General features: G+C 40.7%; 1 protein-coding gene across 3 annotated transcripts in view; it reads left to right on the plus strand.

The window, feature by feature from the left end:
• ttll4 (tubulin tyrosine ligase-like family, member 4) overlaps positions 1 to 13,440 on the plus strand; it is a 132,925-nt gene extending 119,485 nt beyond the window's left edge. For all 3 annotated transcript variants that reach the window (XM_084314543.1, XM_084314544.1, XM_084314545.1), the window contains 2 exons: positions 10,711 to 10,772; positions 12,566 to 13,440. In XM_084314543.1, coding sequence (XP_084170669.1) covers positions 10,711 to 10,772; positions 12,566 to 12,764 — 261 coding nt within the window. In that variant the 3' untranslated portion in view covers positions 12,765 to 13,440. The remainder of the gene's footprint in view (positions 1 to 10,710; positions 10,773 to 12,565) is intronic.
• The last annotated feature ends 3,873 nt before the right edge of the window (positions 13,441 to 17,313 follow it).

A 17,313-nucleotide genomic window follows, 5' to 3' on the forward strand; every position in this document is an offset into this window, starting at 1 on the left:
GGCCACAGCCATGAAACCCATAGAACAACTCTACAACAGAGCATTGAAGGTATATGACAGGAAACAGTACTCATACCACCACTGTAAAATCCTGGATAAGCATCAAATTTTAAATTTTGAAAACCTCAGACGTTATAAAAGTTCCTGCTTTGTATATAAATGCCTGCACAGATTAGCCCCTCCCCCTCTCAAGGAGTTTATCCACGAGAAAAGGAACACTGGATTAGCCACTAGATCAAACACCAGAGGGGATTGTGAGGTCCATTTTAGAAAGACCGCCTTCAGCAAAAATTGTCTCGATAAAGGGAAGTGGAACATGGAACAGCCTTCCGGTCCCCTTAAGGGAATGTCCCACCCTGTCCACCTTTAAGGGCCAACTCAGGAAATGGCTGTTAGACAGCCAAATATGCACTCATTAGGGATGTTAGTGATGTTGTACTGACTGAATGTCATGTTAGTGTGGTCATGTCAGTGATGTCAGTTTTTATGAATGAACGTTGTATGGTCCGTTTTGTGTTTGTTTTATGTTAGGACTACGGGTGGAAATTAGCCCTGTGCTATTCCCGGCATATTTACGTCCTTATCATGCTGTGATGTTATGCATACACATGTAAATTATGTTCATTAATTTGCATTGTCCTTAATAAACAAATCTTAAATCTTAATCTTATTGATGGTTACCTGCTTAATGATGAAAGTGTGATTAAATAAAGATGTTGGTGACAGACAGTAGCGGCTGAGAAGGTGATTGGTGAAGCATCTATACAGTTTAATAAGATTAATAACAAAATGTGCTATATATAGCCTACCATCTGCGTCGAATATGAAATAAAGGCATTTAAATAATAAATACATTTCTTTCATTTTAATTAGCAATAAAAAAAATTCAATACTTTTTTTTTTCTTCTTTTTTTCTCACCTACGTGTCCCGCATTGTCCCGCAAAAGCAGTGCTGCTGTCCTGCAACTGAACCATTTTGACCTGGTTACCCTATACTGCATGCCCGAGAAGTAAAACCTGGACCGGACTTATTTTTTTGATGCACAGTCCCAGCCAATCCAATCCAATGATGTGCATTACCATCCGGGAGACGATAGGCGGCGGTATTTGCCCTTTGCGAGCTCAGACCCATTCCCAATGATAACGTCAGGCTGGCACAGTCGCAAATGTCACAGTCTAAAACTATATCCATTGAATAAAGACCTGGCAATGAATGGGGTATCAGCGCCCCCTGCTGTGGCGGTCAATGTGTTAAAGGTACTGGATGACATCATCACCTCCTTGGACTCTAAGCTGGTTTGCATCGTCGCCTTTATTGATTTTTTTTTTAAACAATGTTTTTATTGCATTTTTTTCTTTTATACAAACATACATATATACAGACAATAATCACATGACAAAAATAAAAAGACACCCTCCAATCCCCTCCCCTCCCTAATTATAATACAAATGACATTTCCGTAGACATACTACAATAGAAATAATTATTGTTAATGTTAATTTATAAAGGGGAATTATCCTATAAACGGCATTCCTCAGTGTCCAGTACTTTTCCCCAGCTCTATGGATTCACATCAACAGTATCCACGTATATCCAACTCTCAATGTCTGAGATTTCTCACCCGCCTAAGTGGCAGCCTGTGTGGCCTTTGGCACCCGTCCACACAGTGGTGGGAGCCCAGCCTTAAAGTGTCCCAAGATCCTGAGATAGAACCATGTTGCTTTTCAGTACCTGATTAGAAATATAGAACAATGATCCTCTTATTTTATTTATTTATATATTTTATTTTTTATTTCTTTTCAAACCTTTCCGAGGTGTTCCATAGATTCACCGGAACTGTGTAAAAGTCCCTACATAGTGAAAGAAACATCCCAATAGCTCTCATTTAAATTACCTACCAGAAACCATGGAAATATCAGCACAAAAATTACATAAAATAAAATAAATAAAAAAATAAAAAATAAAATAAAGATAAAAATAAACAACTGTTCTTCGGCTTCTCTACCTCCATCCACCTTTCTCTTTTTTCCTTCTCTTCTTTCCCCTAAACCTTCCTCCCATTTTCCCTTTCCTTTCCTTTCCCTTACCTTTCATGTTTCCTATCTCTCTCCTTTAGATTCTTACCCTTTCCAGGAAATGTATAAACGATGACCAAGTCCTTTCAAATTGTTCTGTTTTTCCCTTCTGTATGTTAGTTTCTCCATTGCTAAGTTTTCTGACACTTCCTTTAACCATTGTTTAGCCCCTGGTCTCTGTATCTCCTTCCAGTTTAGAGCTATCACTCTCTTGGCCTGTAGCAAACAAAAATTTATCAATTTCCTCTTTCTAATATAAGCTGGGAACTTCTCCGGGTATAAGTGTAGTATACATAACTTAGGATCGGTCTGGATTTCTATCTCTGTCATCTCCGATATGAGTTCCAATATCTCCTTCCAATACTCCTGTATCTTTTCACATTCCCACATACAGTGGTATAGGGTCCCTATCTCTACCCCACACCTAGTACATTCATCCGGGATCACGGGGTAAAACTTGTGTAATTTCTCTGGTGTCATATATACTCTGTGTATCCACTTATATTGTAGGAGTTTACATCTGGTATTGATTGAAAGTGTCTGTGACATCTCACATGCTTGTTCCCAGTCCTCTTCTGCTATTTCTACCCCCATGTCCCTCTCCCATGCCCGCAAACTGCTCAAAGAGCTCTCATCCGATCCTGATAACAACACATCATAAAACTTGGATAATTGTCCTCTTCCCACCATATTGTCCCTAGTAAGCCTTTCTATTATGGATGTGGGTGGTTCCTCTGTGCCCCTGTTCTTTGAGACTACGTAGCTCCTGATTTGAAAGTATTTAAATCTATGTGATCTTGGGATTTCAAATGTGCTTACTATCTGTTCGAAGGTCATCAATTCCCCCTCTTTGTATAAGTCTTTAATCTTACCCAAACCCCTTTCTGCCCAATTTTTGAATCCCCCATCATTCCTTCCCGGTTTAAATTCCTCATTCCCCCAGATTGGTGTATACCCCGATAATTTATCTCTTCTACCTAAGTGTAAATGCGCCTTGTGCCAGATCCTTACTGTATTTTTGAGGAACGGGTTCTTTGTACTTTTATCAACAAGCTACTCTGTCGTGAATACATATATGCGCCTAGTGTTATCTTTGTCTCCTCTTTTTCTATCTCCATCCAAGCCGGTATATCTGTCTGTTGAAAGTAAAACATTGCTGTCCTGAGCTGTGCCGCCCAGTAATAAAGCCTCATATCTCGAAGTCTAAGCCCTCCTCTGTCATACGGGAGGTAAAGGAGTGTCAGTCTCAACCTGGGTTTTTTATTGTTCCATATGAAACGTGTGAACATCGTTTTCAATCTCCGAAAGAAGGTTTCAGGCAAGGGCATTGGGATTGATTGGAATAGGTATAGGAATTTAGGCAATATAGTCGTAATTACTCTGTACTAAGTCTTTAATCTCCGGGGTTATCTTTATCCCCAAATATGTAAACCCCTTGGGGGAGTTCGCAAACTGCGTGTGCACCGGTGCTTTCTCCCTTTCCTTCTCATTTAGTAACATAAGTGCGCTTTTATTTTGATTCGTCTTATATCCTGAAAATACTCCAAATTTCTCCAGTATTTCATTCGCATTTCTAATTGAGGTATCCAATTTAGTTAAGTATAGTATTATATCGTCCGCGAAAAGCGATGGGCGATGCTCCATACCCCCTATTCTCATCCCTGTGATTCCCGGGTCCTGTCTAATCGTCATCGCTAATGGTTCGATTGGGAACAGAAATAGCAACGGAGAAATCGGACATTCCTGTCTGGTAGATCTCTGTAGTTTAAACGGTGTCGATATTTGGTTGTTCGTAGTTATTTTGACCATTGGGTCTGTGTATAGAATCCTGATCCATTTTTATATATCCTTCTCCAAACCCGAACCTTTTAAGTGTTTCAAACAGATATCCCCACTCAATCCTGTCAAATGCCTTTTTTTCGGCGTCTAATGACAGAGCTGCGTGGTCTTTTTCGTTTTTCTTAGTGTGAAGAACATTTAGTAATCTCCTAATGTTATGAAACCCCTGTCTTCCCAATACAAATCCGTTCTGGTAATTTTTAATCAGATGTGGAACCGACTCCTCTATGCGCCTAGCTAGCACCTTACATAAAATATTCGTATCACAGGATATGAGGGACACAGGACGATATGAAGTTGTGTCCGAGGGTGGTTTACCCGGTTAAGTACCGAAATCATCGCCGATCTTAAGGATGGAGGCAAAGTCCCCTCTTCATATGCTTCATTGAACATTTCCAGTAGATGGGGTAGCAGTTTCCCTGCGAATCTCTTGTATATTTCTGTTGGTATCCCATCTGGGCCCGCCACCTTCCCACTATTCATAACCGTAAGCGCCTCGTTTAATTCTTCTATCGTTAGCTCTTGGTCAAACTGTTTCTGTTCCTCTTCCGTTATTTTTGGGAATTCTAACTTGTCCAGGAATTCCTTTTGTTGCTCTGTGTCTTTCGGGTATTCCGATTTATATAACTTTTCATAATATTCCTTAAAGGCGTTATTTATTTCTATTCGGTCATTCGTTTCAAGTCCATTCCCTAATTTGATCGTATTTATCATTCTTTCTGTTTGTGCCTTTCTAATTCTCCACGCTAGTATCTTGCCTGCTTTTTCCCCTTGGTCGTAGTACGACTGTTTTAGCCACTGTAAGTCCGATGTTATCTTTGTAGTGGATAGATGTTTGTACTGGGCCTTTAATACCCGCAATTCCCTCTGTTTTGCTGGGTCTTCTCCTCTATATAGCTGTTTTTCCACTTCTTTCACCTGTCTTTCTATGTCCTCCATTTGTTTATAATGTTCTTTAGATTTATGTTTAGTATAGCTTATCATTTCTCCCCTTATATACGCCTTAAATGCCTCCCATCTCACCGTTGCACTTGTCTGGTCTGTATTTATGGAGAAGTACATGTCTATTTTTTCACCTATAAAAGTCATACATTTCGGGTTGTTGAGCCATGTGGTTTGGAGTCTAAATCTAGGGGGTGCCTTCGCTATTTCCGGCATGTTCATACTTAACGTCATTGGAGAATGGTCAGACAGTAATCTACTGTCATATTCACTTCCTGTAAATTTAGATATCAAGCTCGACGAAACAAAAAAAATTTCTATTCTAGAAAACGTTGGCCTACTTAGTAATTTAGAAGCGCACGAATATTCCCTCTTGCCTGGGTTTAGTTTTCTCCATATCTCCACCAAGTCGAGGTCTCTCATAAACGTATCCATTACTTTCTTTGTTCTTCCGTGGGAGGTATCCCCCCCCCCTGATTTATCTATTTCCGGTCTCCTCACGCAGTTAAAAGTCTCCCCCCATGATGAACTGGCCCGTGAGAGTCGCCATTTTCATAAACAGTTCTTGAAAAAACAGCGGGTCATCATTGTTTGGACCATATATATTTACTAGGTTCACCTGCATGGAGGCTATAGTACCGCTTAATATTATAAATCTCCCTCCCGGGTCTACAATTTTATTTCTTAAAGTAAATGGTATCGACTTGTCTATCAGTATCATCACTCCTCTAGCTTGTGAGTTGAATGGGGCCGAGTAGACCTGTCCTTGCCATCTATTCTCAATTCTCCTGACATCTTCCCCAGTGTTGTGTGTTTCCTGTAAATAAACTATTTTCGCTCCTGATCTCTTTATCTTCCCTAGAATCTGTTTTAGCTTAATAATGTGGCTCATTCCCCTCACGTTCCAGCTCATATATTTTATTTCGTTCCTACTCATCCCTATGTCCTATGTTGCCCACTCTCTTCTTGCCCCCCTCCCCCCTCTTTCCTCCATGTTTTGTGATGTGGTGTTCCAGCCGAAGTGTCCTGTAATAATAAATAATAAAAGAAAAAACACAAATATCCCCAGACCCCACATATAAAGCTAATGTCCCCCCCTATTGGGCGTGGACTTCTGACCCTCCTCTTTTCCGACTTCCCACAGGTCCCTCTCTGCTTCCTACTAACAGGATGCATCTTACCTGCCTTTCTCTCTCTCCTGCCGCTCTACCCTCCTAGTATGCCCTAACCTCATGCTCCCTTTTTCTCATTTCTGTTATTTAACGTCTAACTTGACTAAACTATCTTCAACTTGAGTCTGTATCATTATTCTCCCGCGCAAATTCCCCCATTAACTGCTGGTTCCTTTTTTCCGCTTCTTCTTTCAACAGTAAGCGCATGGCTTCCATTGTCTGTTGGTTTCTTTTTTCCGCTTCTTCTGACAAGAGCGTGCGCATGGCTTCCATTGTCTGGTGGCTTCTTTCTGCATCTTCTCTCAAGAGCAAGCGCATGTTTTCCATTGTCATAGCCGTCTTTCCTTCTCCCTCTCCCGTCTCCGCACCTGCTGTTATCTCTTCCTTGTGTATCTCTTTGCTAGCGCTTAGTTCAGCCCTATTCGCCATCTGTATCCTGGCGTCTACCGCCGTTAGCTTCTTGCTAATCGTTCCTAGGCCCAAAGCCTCCGGAATATGGGTCTGTCTGTGCCTGGTGGAGCGTCTGCTTATCTCCGACTCCTTATCGCCTGTTCCTTCTGATTCAGAGTTCTCCATTTCATCTTCACGACAGAGTAACCTTGAAATTGTCTTCCCATTCGTTTTTCTCGGGGGTATTCAGAATTCAACGTGTTTTCAGATAGTTTAGTCAATTACCACCGGGAGCATGTGGTGTGAGTTGCTTACTGCACGGCCGCCATCTTGAAGTTCCGCCTTTATTGATTTAACCAAAGTATTCGATTCATTCAACCATCTCATCCTCCTACAGAGGCTCTCCAGCATTAGCCTTTCTTCAAAATCCTGCAGTTGGTTTGCCAGCTACCTTGCTAATCGTGTTCAGCAGGTGAAGACAGAAAACATCTTGTCCGACCCTCCCAACATCTCTAAAGGGGTGCCTCAAGGCTCCATCTTGAGTCCCTTTCTGTTCTCTGTCTACATCAACGATGTAGCCAAGGCTGCTGGCAATTCACAGATCCATCTATACGCTGACGACACCATCTTGTACTCAGCAGGCCCTTCAGTCCACTCTGCAGTATCCACTCTTCAAATTAGTTTTACCGCTATTGAACAGTCCTTTCACAGTCTCCACCTTCTTCTCAACTCCACGAAGACTCCAAGTATGCTCTTTGACAGAAAGCATGACACTGCTAGCACCCCTAAAATCACCTGTGCTGACGGCTCCGAGCTGGAGTTTGTTACTTCTTATAAATAAAAATAGGGAAACAATGTCCAGGCATGCAAGCCATTCTGAACAAGGTGTGTTCACACCGAAACGTCATGATATGATTTCAGGCTGCCAATAAATTTGGAAAAACCTGGAGTGCGTGCCTGGACATTGTTTCCCTATTTTTATGTATGATATCAGAGGTTACAGCACCCAGTGTCAAGTCTAGTGAGGTGAGCGCGTTCTACTACTACTTTTTTTTTTTTTTTTATACTTCTTATAAATACCTTGGCCTCAGGCTAGACCCATCCCTCTCCTTCTCTACTCGCATAAAACACCTGCGGGCCAAAGTCCAAGCTCGTCTGAGCTTCCTTTACCGTAATAAAGATTATTTGCCAAACACACTCTTGTCAAGATGACCATCCTCCCTATATTTGACTATGGCAACACCATCTATAGAATGGCATCCCAGTGTGCCCTCAGAAAACTTGACATACTCCATCATTCCGCCATCCATTTTGCCACTAGTGCACCCTTCATCACTCACCACTGTGACCTTTATAACCTGGTGGACTGGACATCTCTTCACACCAGAAGGCTTCGTTACTGGCTTCAAGTCATCTATAAAACCATACTTGGTAAAACACCTCTCTACCTCTGCTTCCTTCTGCACGTCTCCACTTCTGATTACAACCTAAGGTCCAGCAACTTCATCAAACTCACCATCCCCAAAGCCTGCACGCAGGGGTGTCATTTTGGTATGGCAAGGTATGGCACTCGCCATACCTTGGCAAATAATTTTTTTTTTTTTTTTTTTTTTTTTTTTTACAATTTTTTATGTTGATTTAGAATTTGAATGTCAACATTATGAACGAAGCTTCGAACAATTCGGTACAGCCCTAGCATGTTTTGATATTGTCAATTATCTCACTTTTACTAGGTGACTTTTACTGTGACTAACTGAAATATGCCCAAAAAAAAGGAAAATGGACATAGGGACGTTTTTTTTATCAAAGGGCAGCAGAGACAAGTGATACAGGGACACAGGTAAGGTCTGGCTTAGTGATTATAATAGTGCAGTTCAGCATTCAGTAACCCATACTTTTTGTGAATGTGTTTTTGATACTACATTCTGTTGAACACACACCTCAAAACCGTACCTAAGGAAAATTGGCTCAATTGCAAGAAAAGTAATAGACAGTTATGATATTACATTCTGCATAATATTGTGGTTCCCTGCTTTGGTCTGTTGACACATTTCTATACTAAAAATGCTTGTGTAGTCCTGTGTCATACCTAAATGTCATATAACTGAATTGTATAGAAACAACTCACCAAAAGTGACTATTGCACAACTGATTTGACAAAAAAAAATGCGTAATGTGTAATGTGTACTTTTGTGTACTTTGGGGCACGCCTCACATATCGGCATGTAACTCGAGAACCGCTGAACGGATTTTGTCACCTGAAAGTGCAATCGACAGGCAACAAATAGGGCTTTAATTCTATCTATTATTGTATTAGAAGAAATGCACACCCGAGCCACTAGAGGTCGGCAAAGAATGGATGTTAAGAGGTTAATGTTTTTAAATATGTTTTTTGTAGCCAAGAGTAAAGACCATAACCCTATCAAAAACAGTAGTCAATGTTTTATACGATTTATCGGAAATACGAATTTATCGGAAAATGCTAATTATCGTAAAAACCGCAAGGAAATGACTAAATCCAGATTCAACCCTGCCATTGGAAAGAGGAGCACTTTCCCTATCCATAGATGTATGATTTGGCCATAATAAGGTCAAGTTCAAGGTCAAATATGAATTTATAATTAATATCGATTATCACTAATTACTGTATCTACAAATCCTTCTGTTTAATCATCTTCCCTTTATTCATTTGCTTGGTTTTTTTGTACACATGATCTCAATAAGGTGGTGAATGAGCTCAGTGAGCATTTTCTCCTACCCGTATCAATTTTTGATCAAAGATGCAAAAATCATAAATCATAATTTATATTCTCCTTTTCTTCATTACAATTTACTCAGCCTAGTAACAGACACAATATTTCTGACACTGGAAATACATACCCCCAGGTCCCTAGATGTTTCTAAATACCAAGAACATGCTAATTGACCTTGCAGAAGTGAAGCAATCGTCCAGTTACTTAGGCAGGTACCTTTAGGCGAAATATTCCTACAGCTTAACAGGTTTTTAAACAAAATCTGTAACCGATCATAACTGACTGCCTCCCAAGCGCACGCATAGCCCTCAGACTCTTCTCTCCTCCCCCTAAGCCCCCTCACCTACCTCCTTTCTTCTCTCTCTCTCCCTCTGGTTCTCACTCTCCCTTTCTCTTTTACCTCCTCTCTCTCTTTCCTTCTCTCTCCCTTATTTATTGTAATTTTCCTTGTATACTATTGCTACTGTAATTTTGTATTTTATTTACTTGTATGCATGTACATAACCTTGTTTTTGTTGCAGCCTCCCACCCCCCTTCCCTCAAAAGGCTGTTGCTTTTTGGTCAGGCTGTTTTTGTATATAATAATTTGTTCTTCCTTCTTGCCTGGATAAATAAAGGTTAAATAAAATAAATAAATTTTATGATGTGATATATACAGCACGTACAATGTGATTATAATTAGGGCTGTCAGTTTATCGCGTTAATTAGATTAATTAATTACACAGCAAATTATCGCGTTATGAAAATTAACTCAAAATTGATTACAAAAAAAAGATTTTTTTTTTATCTCATTCATTCCATAAGAACGTAGAATACACATTACAGACTTTTTTTTATATGGTCCATTTGCATGTTCTTGGTATCTGATTCTAGGGACATCTATGGATCTCAGGGAATGTATTCCCAGTGTCCGAAATACTGTGTCTGTTACTAGGCTTGAGTAAATTGTAATGAACCAAATGAGAATATCAATAAATTTTTTTTTTATCTTTGACTGTGAATAACACTATGCTCAAATTGACCAGACCTGAAAAATCTAAGCAAATTAATAGATGGAAGATGATTAAACAGAAAGTTTTGTAGATACTGTACTGAATTCTGCCATCCGGACACATGCAATTTGAAATGTGATTATAGAATATAGAATATCAGGCATAAAATGGTTATGCGATTAAAATGCGATTAATTAGATTAATGAATTACAAATCCTGTAATTAATTAGATTAATTTTTTTAATCGCCTGACAGCACTAATTATAATACAATCATGAATGAATGAATGAATGAATGAAAACAGATTGCAGAATGGGTACAATACAGTACGGCTCAATACATACAATTGTTAAGGGGATGCAGACCTGAGAAAGACGTTTGTCTTGTTTCCATCAGGGTCCCCCATCATGATGCCTTATGACCATCACTTCAAGTAAAGTGTTAACAAATAACAAAATCTCTCTCTTTTTCTGTCTTTGTGTGTGTGTGTGTGTGTGTGTGTGTGTGTGTGTGTGTGTGTGTGTGTGTGTGTGTGTGTGTGTGTAGTGGTCCAAGTGTACCTATATCTCCAGGTTTGAAACCCGCAGACCAGACCACAGCATATCCAGGTAATATGTACAAACACACACTAAGATTCAGGTCTACATGGACAAGGGGAGGACTGATGACATTATTCTGTTCAGTATTTATAATGGACAGAAGCACTAGTTAAAGAACTTTAAGGATCGGGCAAAATGGGGCTTGTTTTAATTATTATAATTTTTTTTATACTGGTTGCCTGTTTTTAAGTTCCAGCTAAGATTGAATTTTCAGAAAATATGGCTAGGGTTTAAGAGGTTAATCCAGTGTGTCACTTCCCCCATGTCAAATTGTGTATATCTTTAGCACAATAAGTGTGTTAAAACTATATTTCTACACAAATGTACTTTTCTGAGAGTATACTTGCGAAGTGTATTTGGTAGGGATGTTCCAATCTAGTTATTTTGTCCCCGGGTCCCGATCTGAGTCATTTAATATTACCACTTGCACTTACCCTTAGCCGCCAGATGTGTAACCCTCCTACTGACGTATTGTACACATATTGTAATGCCTTGTTTCCACTAGTCAGGGTTTAGCCGTGCTGTGGCCTGTCTTTAGAACCTGGTCAAACCTGGCTGAGTATCTGCCGATACCGAGTCCAATATTTGTATTTTGCACTTCAAGTCCATTAAAGTTAGTAAAACCAGCCCAACGTACTGTAGGTAAGATATGCTTGGTGACAGTAATTGAATAGCTCTGACATCACAACTTTAATTTGATCCCTTAATGGAATTTCCGAGAATTTTATCAGGTTTAACCCGTTACTGGGCCAATATTTATTTCACGTCAAAAATAGATCAATACAGTCCGTATTAAGTGATGTTGTGTTTCTGTTTCAAATGTAGCCAAGAGTAAAGACCCTAACCCTATCAAAACAGCAGTCAACGTGTATATGTTCAGCACTACGTTTGTTTAGCAATGATTTTGAGTGTGCGAAATATGAGCTTATAAAAATCTCTGCGCATTGCACCGTAAAACTGACCATTTAGACGCGCGAACAGGAAGCCATTATGAAATCGTTGTAGTCCTAAGAAAGAGGAGACCCAGGGTTTTCAATGGATGTCTACATTTCTTACAAATATTGATGTGAATATTGTCATGTTTATATCTCACGGGTGGAACAAACCCCAACTTTATTGCGATAAAATACAACGTATATTGTTTCTTTAGCTTTCCGTGAACGTCGAGGAAAAAAACGTGTTTCAATCTGGCGATTTTTGACGCAGCTCTCGCCATTATACAAAAGTAACTGTACTTACAGTAGATTTAATTTGCAGTCTCTATCGGTCGTTTGGTGGTACTGAATTCAGATTTAACACCAGAATCCAACAGAGGAGATCTTGGCATTAAAATGATGTATCACTTGACCATATAAAGCCATTTATAGGCCTGATATTCTATATTCATATTTCATATTGCATGTGTCCAGATGGCAAAATTCTGTACTGTATCTACGAAAACCCCTGCAAATGATCTGCCCTTTGTTCATTTGCTTAGCTTTTTACTATACTTGTTCTATATACTGTAAGTTGCTGAGTGAGCTCAGTGGCATCTTTTTGCTTTTGATCATTGTTAGCATGGTGTTATTCACCGTCAAATATGAAAAATAATATATATCTGACACTGGGAATACATTCCCTGAGGTTCATAGATGTCCCTAGATACCAAGAACATGCAAATTAACCTTGTAGTTGTGGAGCAATTCTTCATTTACTTGGGTATATACTTTTAGGCGATGTTTCTGAAAATATGGCTAGGGTTTAACAGGCTAATCTAAATATCTTAATGCAAACAATCTGACTCTTATCTGTTCCTCCTCCAGTGTGGTGGTGAGCCACCAGCAGCAGTCAGAAGCCGACAGTGATGGTTCCGATGATGGCTCGGACCCAGAGATCCAGTCTGTGGTCTCCAGCATGCCTGATATCAGCCTGCTTGGCTCCCCCAGCCCCGCAGACAGCCCCTGCCCTACCCCCAACCCTAGCCCTAACCCTAGCCCGAAGCCATCATCTTATAATCAATAAAGGATCATCTTATACCTTAACCCCAGCCTCAGCCAAAGCCTGCCTCCAGGAGACTTCTTATAGTTCTATAGCAAGATCCGTGGTTCAGAAAGAAGTGGTTCTTTTGAGGGGTGAAGAAAGGCTGCTACTTCTGGTTTGAGGGGTGATGAAAGGCTGCTACTTCTGTTTTGAGTGGTGAAGAATGTCTGCTACTTCTGTTTTGAGGGGTGAAGAATACCTGCTACTTCTGTTTTGAGGGGTGAAGAATGTCTGCTACTTCAGTTTTGAGGTGTGAAGAATGTCTGCTACTTCTGTTTTGAGGGGTGAAGAATGTCTGCTACTTCTGTTTTGAGGGGTGAAGAATGTCTGCTACTTCTGTCTTGGCCACTTCACTGTGTGGGGTTGTTCCGAACCTCGTTCCTCTTACTCCCAGGAAACACGGCGGTTGATGTTTTTAGTGTTGGGCCACTTCTCTCCCACTGTCACATCTCACATCTATGGGTGCTTTCACACCGGCAGGGCTCCGGTTCAAGCTCCGGCTCCGTTCTGGAGCCTCTGAACCTTGGTGCTTTCTGGCAAACCAGCCCGCGTTTACACCTATTTAAGCAGAACCAACGGTCCACCATCTTCCGTCATCAACAGGGGGCGTTACTCAGGCTAAAGTAAACACAACAGTGGCAAAATGTGCTGTCTGCAAAACGGCTTCAAAGGTTCGGCATTGCATCTGCACCATGCCGATCCACTCAACAGGTAGCGATCTCAAGATGAGGTTAGATTCAAATGTATTGTCATTATACAGCACAAGTACAATACACCATCCAACCAGAGTGGATAAATAAATGCATAAATGAATGAAATAAAAATAAACTTTTGTAACTGAGAGATTTGAACCTGTGACCACAGGCAGCCGCACTAACCAGTTGAGCTAAAGCGTCTGACTGCGACAGACTAATCTATAGTTTACACTTGTCAGGAGCCAATTGCGCAGTCGTTCAGTATTGGCATTAATAAATGAGATGTCATGCTAATATGTCATGTTCTACAGTAGGACTTTCTACTATGATACCCAATAAAACAGTCATTAGAATAATAGAAGCCTACTTTGCTGGAACGATTAATTTCACACATATACAGTACGTGTCTGTTTGTGTGGCTTGCGCGCTGAGGCTCACTAAGCCTTTCTCCACGAATTTTTTTTTCTGAAGCATTTATTTATCCACTCTGGTTGGATGGTGTATTGTACTTGTGCTGTATAATAACAATACATTTTAATCTAATCTAATTTTGAGATCAGTCGCAAATCGCTTCCTGTTGAATGGATCGATTGAGTGCAATGCCAAACCTCTGCTGTGTGCCGTTTTCGCTTGTCTTGACAGCCTAGAATATGACACGCCCACTGATGATGTCACGATTCGCAACGAAAAACCAAACATTTTCGGTTCCAGCTGAGCACCGATTTTTCACGTTCCAAACCAATTATTTCTGATGTGAACATGCCAGCCGGTTCAAGAATAGGTTCGGGAACCGGCACGGAGCCCTGCCGGTGTGAAAGGCCTATCAGTGAGCTTGTTCTATACATCTGTGTTTAAGCCCGGTTCACACATCACATGCTTCTGAATTTATCTTTATTTATTTAAGAAAAGATTCCATCAAGACCTTTTTTAACCACAAATGCCTCTTAACACAATCTGCGCCGGAAACGAGTTAACTCGTTATTGCCCGCCATGCGTTCAGCGCCAGAAACGGGATCGTTATTTCGTTGATTCGCTATATCTATTAATAATTCATAGCTGCAGCCTCTGGTATAGCCTTCAGACCCTGTCTGAGCTGGCAGACGGTCAACACCGCCCTCTACTGCCAGGCGGAGCTATTGCATCTCATTGAAAATGGGCTGGTGTGTTTTAGGAGCCGATCTGAGCCGGGGTGGGGGGGGGGGGGGTTTAAATACTCAGGCGAGCCAGTTCTGGCATCAAACAGTAACTCCGCCCGCCCGTCATTGTGAAACGGTCGGTAGTGTGGTACGGACCTCCACAAGCATTATTTGGAATTGCGATCAGATATTTGGATTTTCTTTTGCATTACATCTGATACAAGGTAAGTACATTATATATAAATTTGATCGTTGATCTGACATTTATTTCTACCGCGATCACAGCTATCTGTGGACGTGTATGGCTGTTTACCGTTGGCTGCGGTGGGGGGAGGGGCGAGTGCCCCACTACGACGGTCATTTCATGTATGCACGAGGAGACATAATGACAATCTAGCGTTGATTTCAGGATGATTAGATAATCAGCCGAAAAATTACAACGTGATTACTGGATTACAGTCAAATGCCTTTCTCGTCTTTCTCCTGGAATGACTGAAAAGCACCCAAACCATACTCTATTCAAAACGGTATAAAACGGAAATGTACGGCTGAAAAAACAATCTCTCGGCATGTTGACTGGAAGCAACTTACTGAGACTCGACGACGTTATTAGACTCATAGATATAATATAAGATATATTTTAAGCACTCGCAAATGTCGCAGACCTGGCGATGAAGGGGGATCAGCGCCCCCATGTGTTAATGACAAATCTTAAATTGTGGTACAGGACCCAGAATGACCAAAAATGACCCTGAAATAGATCCAGTAATCTGGGTCTAAGGTTGAACCCTCCCCTTAGTCACTCACCCCAGACCAAACTCTGCTTAGCCCTATAGTCACTCACCCCAGACCAAACTCTGCTTAGCCCTATAGTCACTCACCCCAGACTAAACTCTGCTTAGCCCTAGTCACTCATCCCGGACCAAACACTACTTAGCCCTAGTCACTCATCCCGGAACAAACACTACTTAGCCCTAGTCACTCATCCCGCACCAAACACTACTTAGCCTGCCCCCTGGCTACTTTATATGAATCAAGGGTTCGGTCCAGGTTTCTTAAACTATGGGTTCAGGCCTTATTTGTTCACAGGAGCATGATTCTACAGTTAGAGGGCATTGGTCATCTAGTCTCATGATACAATCTTAGTCCACTAATAGTTGGAACTTCCACTAATTTATAAATTGACTCAAGAAATCTGTAACATTTGAGTTTCCCACGTGCAATAATCGAGTTAATTGGAACCTTTATTAATCCCCTTGGGGAAATTTGTCTTCTGCATTTGACCCATCCTAACTATTTAGGAGCAGTGGGCAGCCACAGTGTGGTCCCCGGGGACATATTCCAGTTGTAATACCATTACCTTGGCAGGAATCTGTACCAGAGAAGTGCTCATCATTTTAAATATCATACTTAACCAGAGAAGTGCTCATCATTTTAAATATCATACTTAACCAGAGAAGTGCTCATCATTTTAAATATACTTAACCAGAGAAGTGCTCATGATTTTTTCAGGAAATAACTCATTCAGTCGCTTGTCAGCAGATTGTTGTCTTTCCTGGTTGCATCCTTTTCATCGACCTAGTGAGACATTTCGTTTTCTACGCTGTTGGAAAGCAATACCGTAGCAATCCCTTTATTGTTTCTATGCTCCTAATATAAAGCCAGCTTTGTTCAAGTCAATATCAAGTGTTGCCAAACCAAGTTGAGAAAATATCCTTCAAAGTTGTACAGGTAAATACACTGGAGTATGACCACTGTAAAGTATTACACACTATATGTATATTCTGTGTGTCAAAGACAAAGAGGTGATGAAAACCCAGACATTATTTTAGTCAAATATGATAAAGAAAACTGCCAATGGTCAGCATTTTGACAACATTTTGACATTCTGTCTTGCAATCCTGAATTCATGAATTTCCCCAAGGGGATCAATTAAGGAACCTCTGACTTAAAATGTGAGAACATCAGCCTGACTCCCAGGGTCTGTGACATCATCAGCCTGGCTCCCAGGCTCTGTGACATCAGCCTGGCTCCCAGGGTCCGTGACATCCTCTTCTGACTTTAGTGATTGGCTGAAACTATGAACCACTCAACATGCTATTAGCAGGAGCATGTTGAGTGTTGCTGGTTTGGTGCTACTTAGGTATCACAGTTAGGTATTTGATTTGGTGCTATTTATCATAATCTGGGCCTTCTTGAAAGGCTTGTTCATTGTATTTTCATGATGTGTCATGCCAACCAATATGGCACAATGTTGCCGCTCATTGGCCATGGTTGTCATTTAATGATGATCACCTGTTGCTTGAAGACCAGGACATCTGAGATGGAATATTATCAATAACAGTTTGGAATTGATTGGTTTTGCTGTGTTGAGAGTGTTGTTGTTTTTTTGGTATTCAGGCCATAATATTTATAAATTGATTAACAGCCAATAGAGGAGATTTATAAATTGTTTTCCCTCCAGAATTTCAGATTTGTTTTGGTACATATTACCTATTTATTTAGAATAAATTTTTTTTGCTTCTTGTCCCATGATTTAACCTGCTTGTTATTCTGATCATATCCCCTAACATTATTATAACCGCATTGTGTGTGTGTGCCTACCTACATTACCCTACACATCCAGGACAGTTACAGGAATGTCTCTAATGGACCAGTCAGAGAAGATGACAGCTATCATGATGAGGGTCACACCAGGGG

This window comes from Notolepis coatsorum (assembly GCF_963971535.1).
Source record: "Notolepis coatsorum genome assembly, chromosome: 5".
NCBI classification, from domain to species: domain Eukaryota; kingdom Metazoa; phylum Chordata; class Actinopteri; order Aulopiformes; family Paralepididae; genus Notolepis; species Notolepis coatsorum.